The following is a 6744-nucleotide window of genomic DNA, read 5'->3' on the forward strand; positions in this document are numbered from 1 at the left end:
CCACAGCTTGACTCAGAGACACGACAACCCGATCACCACCGGCCGGACCGCTCCTCGCCACAGATCCACGTGTGCTCTGCTGACGTCAGAAAATAAAACCAGCCTCCGGCACAAGTGAGGAGTGGAGAGACTGGCCCGGAAAGGTCAATGCCCCAGGTGAGTGTACATTCATCTCCAACGGGACCCAGAGCCTGGCGCAGCCACGGCGCGGCGCCGCCAGGGACTGCATCTACTGGCCGTAACGTGCCGGATTGATTGCAGGGAAGGGCACGCGCCTTCGCTCCCGCTGTCTCCTGCGCCTGTCCGCACGCTGTCACGGCGTCACACCTCGCATGAGGACGTGGAGCGATGGCAGCGAGAAGAAAGGTCACCTATCAAACAGCTCGTTAGAAAGGTCATTTCGTGTTTTCAATATGAAACATCTTATACAGTGAAGTTAGAGCCTAAGGTTGGGGATGAGCTTCAGAATCTTCAGGCAGGACTTGATGCTGCGTTGGTCCAGCGAGCGTGTGACGTCACTTCAGAATTATATGGAAGCCTTCACCATTTTCAGCTGAAAAAGAAGTGTCAGACTTTGATAAATAAATGCACCAAAGCCTCAAAGTCTAGATTTGGCTTTTGCTGTGCAGAATCGGTTCGCTACCGCGCTGACACACCAAACGGACGCCAGCTCCGTACTGGCTCCTCACGCTAAACACCTGAAGAACTAACCAGAACTCCCTCGGGTTTGCGGTTATTTCTGAACTCGGCCTGCCCCACGTTCAGCCCCCACTCAGCTGAAGGGGACACTATCACAGGAAGAAGTTAAGGTCCTGCAAGAGCAACAGCCGCCCTCAGGGGAGGTTTTCAGCATCTGTTGGGTGATGCTCGGACAGGGGATCACGGGAAAAACCCTGCGCTGTGGCGCTCAGGCTCAGAGGTGAGCGGTACCACCTAGTGACCGAGACAAACGGCTCCCTGAGAGCTCCGTTCCAGACTGTCGGAAAACCCACCGTACCTTTGATTGTGGTGAATAAGAAACAACTCTCGTCTTGAAAGTTTTGAACCATCTACAAAAAGAAAAAGAGCAAAGTTTTGAGACCCTCCTGGGTACGACCAGTGCAAGAAACAACTCCACCAGCCGTTACACCCAGCCTAATATAAGCAGCTGCGTGTGAGGTTTAAAATTCACAACAGGCATCTACCAAATGAAATTAAACCACATTACTGTCAAAATACTGCTCGTTCTTCACCTGACAGCCAGCCAGGAGCCTCGCACTGCTGGAACTCTACGTATGTGCCGTGGCTGCTCGACTAAGCCGAGCTCAGCCGTGTGTGAACGCTCCCTGCCTTGGGGATGTTGACAATAACTGTCTGTTCGGTAACTGCTGCAGCATCTCAGATCCACACAGACCAGCTGCCTTCCTCGCCTCACCCTCTGAGTTTATTCAGACGGAGGAAGAGGGACATCTAAAGGCTCCTTCTGCTCATTTTGATGCAAAAGACAAACTAAATGCCAGGAAATCTTCGGCTGCAGGATCAAACAGAGAAACCAGCAATGCAGAAACCCCTCTGCTCTTCAGTTAACGAGTGCAGTCTGTCAGGAAAACACAGTCCCAGTTACCTGGTCACTGACGAGAATGTGGATGCCCGTGGGGCCCTGTCTGTAAACCTGGTTGATCTGATGCAAAGGGATATTGAACGCCAAAGCGAGCTTGCGTGTGACCTCAGCGGCTGCCATTTCTTCCAAGTAGATTGCATGATACACTGAGGGAGGAAAAGTCGTTGACGTAAGTGTGGTACTAACTGAGAACAGGCGACTGCCTGACAGAAGCCTGGCGCTCACAGAGCCGTCAGCTCGGTGCCCTATTTCAGAGCGCGGGGAACCCCCGGCAGCTCCCTGTTTGCCCGTGCTCATCCCCTGCAGCGCTGAAGGGCAGGGCTGTCCTCAGCAGCCTCCTACGGTTCCTCCGCGCACCACCACAGTCAGCCAGCCGCGGGGCTGTTCCTCTTTCCTTCCCTCTCTACCTCGGTTCAGACTTCCTACGAGTCCCCGCGGGCCGTACCGTATATTGCACCGTTGCTGCTGTCGCCACTGCCTGCATCTGGTCTTTCCAGCTGGATGCTGTGTAAGGGCTCCTGACAGACGTAGATCGTTAGGCGGGGCCTCACAGACCTGCAATCCCAAGGCAGCGCAGTCAGAGAACGGGCTCCGTGCCCTGGCGGTGCAGAACCCGACCTGCCACAAGCGTGGCTGTGTTGGGCCCTCCTGACGTGCCTTTTCACCGACTGCAAAGCAGCCCAGGTTGTTCTGCTGGGCTCCCCTAAACGAGGAGTTGTGTGTCTGTCTCCAGGAGATGGCAGTGCCCCACTGCACTGCTACCGGACTGCAGCCCAGCTGGGGCCTGCCCTGAAGGCAGGCAAGGAGGCTCCTTGTAAGGCCAAGGCTGCCAGTTCCCCGCACAGCTCGCACCGGCGGTGAGGCCCGTCCCAAGGCTGACCTCACCCCTAGGGACAGAGGATTATTCCGGTGCGTGACCCAGCGAAGCCCGCTCGGCCTCCGATCCCACACGCTACCTGGATTTCAGTGCATTATACAGCCGAATGCCGTCGGCCGGACCACAGATCTGTACCAGATCTTCTCTCGTCAGCTTTAATAAATCAGCACCTGGGGAAACACAGGAGGGGTTTATGGCGACCATTTCAGGACGTCGGTGCTTCTGAAAATAAATTCTATCTGCATTCAAACCAGGTTTTGTTTTTTAAACGATCCTGGGAATAAACGATTCTTTGTGTTCCGAGATTCTGAACACAGAGACTCTAAATAAGAAAGGAAATTATAGATACCTGAGAAATTTGAAAAAAGCCTTGTGTAGGTGGAGAACCTGTGCTTGAGCAACCACTGCTGAGTTTCCTGGATGGTGGCTGAAGGATGAAGCTGCTGCAAGAAACAAGAGGGGACGTTAAAAAAATGCCTCCTCGGTGCCTGTTAATAGCGAGGTCAGCCCAACAACGGCAGAAAGCTCACACTTACATCTCCAGCCCCTTGACAGGTTCCATCTCCTTGATGATTTGGGGAGGAAGAATTGCTACAAATTAAAAAAAAAAAAGGTATTACCAGAATGTTATTAAGCCAAATATTTACGCTTTGCTGAAAAATAATTTGAAATTCCCAAAACAATAACTGGTGCGGGTGTCACTATATAGGTCAAAACGAGCTCTCACTCCCCAGGGGAACCACAGGACAGTTGGATTTATTCAGAGAACCCTCCTAAACAAGCCCAATTTGAGCACGTTCCCTGTAACGAGGGTGCAGAAAAGCCACCGACCTGTCCGGGACGCTGTAGGTGTTATGCTGGGCAGAGGTGAAGGTCGGAGCAGGAGCAGGACTGTTGCTGACAAACGTCGTCGGAGTATCGGGCCATGGTGAGCACTGAAGATGAGGAATGGGAACGTCAGTTTCTCTTGACAAGACGTCCTTCACCCCAAGGCACGTTTGAACCGGGGGTTATCCACAGCCAATTCCGACTGGGAATTCCCGGTAAAGCTCCGCTCCCTCCCCCCCAGGGCATGCAGACACTCCAGCTACAAACAGTTCTGCTTTCTCCCGTCCTCTCACGGAGATCCCTGTTCATGCTGACTGCTGTTAACGAAAGGAAGGTGTTTGTGGTGGAAGCACCTCAAGACCTGGACCGGTTACTCGGTTTAAGCCAACCAACCTGCCAACCCCGAGCCACCTGCTGGAAAACTCCCTTCACCCGAAAAGGGTGGAGGGGCTGGACAACAGGGGGTCAGCAACAGCCTATGAAGCTCGATTTGACCTCGCGGATAAATTTAACACATCTGCCCTGATGGTACTTAACTACCGACAGAACTTTCAGTAAACGGTGTGAATTTAACGTTGTGACTTGACTGCAGGACTAAACTGACGCTTCGTGTGCTGCAGGTCAGCGGGACTCCACCCAGGACTAAGCCATCCCGCATAGGCGAGGAGCCAGCTGTCCGGTTTAGTCAGTCATTCTGGGGTGTTGCTCTAAACCGTCGTGATGAAGCCCTTCCAGATGAGCTTTTAGTGCTTCCGCTACCGCTGCAAACCCAGTATTTTAAGGCAGAATAAAAACCAATCAGATTTTGGTATGTTCAAAGACAGACAGACAGACAGGATTAAAAGAAGCACGTTGCCCAAGATGAAGTAAGCTGAGACCACGCCTGTTAAAACATCGAGGACTTCTGATCGACCTCTCCTGCACCAGCTGATTACCCTGTAAGGAAAGGCTCTGCCCCTCCACGGCAGCTGGAGAGCTTCACCACACAACTCCCAGGACGAAGCACATTTGAAATACTTGAAGAAGCAAACGCCATCCCAAAGCAAGCACCTTCCAGCTCCTCTGAACACACCTTCCTGCCCGCTCTCCTCTTCCAGCACAAACGTTACTGACTGCCCCCGCGACCGACTTGGCTGGTTAACCCCGTGTTCCACAACCCCACCAGGCTCAGAAACAGGATTCAATCCATTAACACCAAAAAGACTCGGCAGGGAGGTGCCGTCTCACCCCCTGCATGACGATTCTGGATGCTGAGAGTGACGAGGGGATGGAAAGTGGCACCAAACAAGGCGGCATCCAACTCAGTTCAAAGCCAAAAAAAAGGCTGGCACCTTATCTTCACCCGCAGCGAACAACGAACATACACCAGCGGACTGTCAGGGAACCGGGGTCTGAGGTCTCAGGACTAGCTGCCCTCCATCACTCGCGCACTGAGACACCGCCACAATGGTACCACCGCGCTCTGGACATGGCGCCTTCACCTCCCAGCGCTGTCTGACTCGGGACAAGAGACCACCGCTGTGGCGGTGTCAGTCTTTAACGTTCCTCTGTACGGGGCATGAACGGGGAGACAAGGTACAGAGAGACGGAGGGACAAACACGGGACACACACTGTCTGCTTCTGGCACTGAAGTAGTTCAGTTGTGCTCCAGCTCCACGTTCTGACACTCAAAGCCTCTAGAAGGTTTTAAATTCTAAGTTTCAGTCACTTCCACAAAAATATTGAACTTCTGCACCGTCTTTTGCATCCAAATCTTAATGTTCCAGTTGATTTCGAGGTTCTCCTAACTTCCACGTTCCCCATCATCAGTCCTGTTTGATGGTGTTTAACCAAACTGCAGCTTTTTATCTTCGAGTTTGTGACGTACAATACAAAATGGTGTAAAAAAAAAAAAATCAACCAAGATACAGCAGGCAAAGCGCAAAGACCCAACTACCACACTGCAAACGTCGCTGTTCTATCACAGTAAGAGCAGGGGAAGGAATCTGGTGGTCGGTTTGGGGTTTTTTTCCTCTCTGTTCTTCCTTAGATAAGCTCTAGCTTCTGTGTATTTGGAAAAGAGGAAGAAATAAAATGCCTCCTTCACAGAACAGCCCCTGTACACAAACAGCCACCCTGAGCTCCAGGGAATGAATGACGAATAAAAAGGAGACATGGAGAAGTGTATGAGAACGAGTGAGCGGGAAAAGATGGGTGACAGGAATTAGGAAAAAACCTCTGTTCTTTGGCAAGGAGAAGAGCCGAGCGCTCTAGACATCACCAAACCCTCTGTGTTGTTCGAACCCCGTATGAATTAAACTGGAAATAAAAGACGATAGAGTCAATGTCTCCTGAAGGAAGCGCAGTAAGAAACCAGCATGTCCAAACCAGACTGTGGCTGAGCTGGAAGGAATCATACAGGGGAAAAAAAAAAGAAACAGAAATTCCCAGTGAACAGAGATGCAAAACACAAGGAGCAAAAAGATCGTCTGTGTAACAGAAGGTGACAACACCTGGCTGTGGAAAGGAGGAGAACCATAGACTGGATCGCCCTAAGGAGGCACCAACAAACAGTTCCTGGGTGCCTGGCTAAGCAACGGCCAACGGCCTCAACCTCACCAGGGAAAACAAACTCCAAACAACCCTGTTTTCCTCCACCACGGGGCCGCGGTCCCAGGACAAGGGAAGCACGAGGTCCATTGTGTATAAAGCCACAGAACGTGCAGCAGTGCCGGTTCCCCCACTCGGTGTCTCAGCGGTACATTTGATCTGCACACGAGGAAAGTCTGGTAACAGCCAAACCTTCCGACAGCCTCGTGTGGGAAGATGGGCACGGGCAGAACCGCTCGAAGCAGAAACACCCATCGTCCCCTGTCCCAGGTGACGAGGCCCTCAAGGATCAGTCTGGTGGCGAGAGGAAAAGGCTGCTGGGCTGGTCCTTTTCGAGATGAAAAGTGCCTAGCGATGGTGGTGGTGAGCGCCTAGCGATGGTGGTGGTGAGCGCCTAGCGATGGTGGTGGTGAGCGCCTAGCGAGTACCAGGGTTCTGCTACGCATCCAGCAAAAACAGCGTTTCATGAGATTTTGGGTGGCCTTGGTGATTCCTAATGATTTCTAATAAAAATCATGATGGAACAGGTTATGAGTTAAAATCGTAGATGACACCAAGTTCACAAGACTGAAAACATTTCACCCAAGAAGGATAAAATTGAAACTGGTCTCAACAAAAAGGCTCACGTGATCCCAAGGCAGAGTTTTACAGATTCTTCCAAAGCGGGAGGGTCAGCTGCACGAGTAAGAGAACTGCAACAACCCTTAGTGGCATAACAGCAGACCGAGAAGAGAGCACGGGAGGGGAAAGAAGCAGAAATCCTTCCAAGGACCAGCTGCAAAAGATGCTTCAGATGTGCTTTCTAAGAGGAAGCAATAAAATCCTGCCTTCTTCTGTCTGCATCTCCCC

The 6744-nt window shown here is 51.9% G+C and overlaps 1 protein-coding gene across 1 annotated transcript in view; it reads right to left on the bottom strand.

Annotated features, from left to right (window-relative positions):
- Positions 1-515: 515 nt before the first annotated feature.
- The window catches only part of UBP1 (upstream binding protein 1 (LBP-1a)), a gene marked incomplete at its 5' end in the record, with an annotated part of 11367 nt that continues 5138 nt past the window's right edge, over positions 516-6744 (bottom strand). Inside the window, 8 exons of the mRNA XM_010140448.1 lie at positions 516-553; positions 998-1049; positions 1604-1746; positions 2046-2155; positions 2557-2647; positions 2827-2920; positions 3014-3068; positions 3309-3412. Of these exons, the coding sequence (XP_010138750.1) occupies positions 516-553; positions 998-1049; positions 1604-1746; positions 2046-2155; positions 2557-2647; positions 2827-2920; positions 3014-3068; positions 3309-3412 (687 nt within the window). The remainder of the gene's footprint in view (positions 554-997; positions 1050-1603; positions 1747-2045; positions 2156-2556; positions 2648-2826; positions 2921-3013; positions 3069-3308; positions 3413-6744) is intronic.

This window comes from Buceros rhinoceros, unplaced genomic scaffold (assembly GCF_000710305.1).
Source record: "Buceros rhinoceros silvestris isolate BGI_N320 unplaced genomic scaffold, ASM71030v1 scaffold32927, whole genome shotgun sequence".
Classification (NCBI taxonomy): Eukaryota; Metazoa; Chordata; class Aves; order Bucerotiformes; family Bucerotidae; genus Buceros; species Buceros rhinoceros.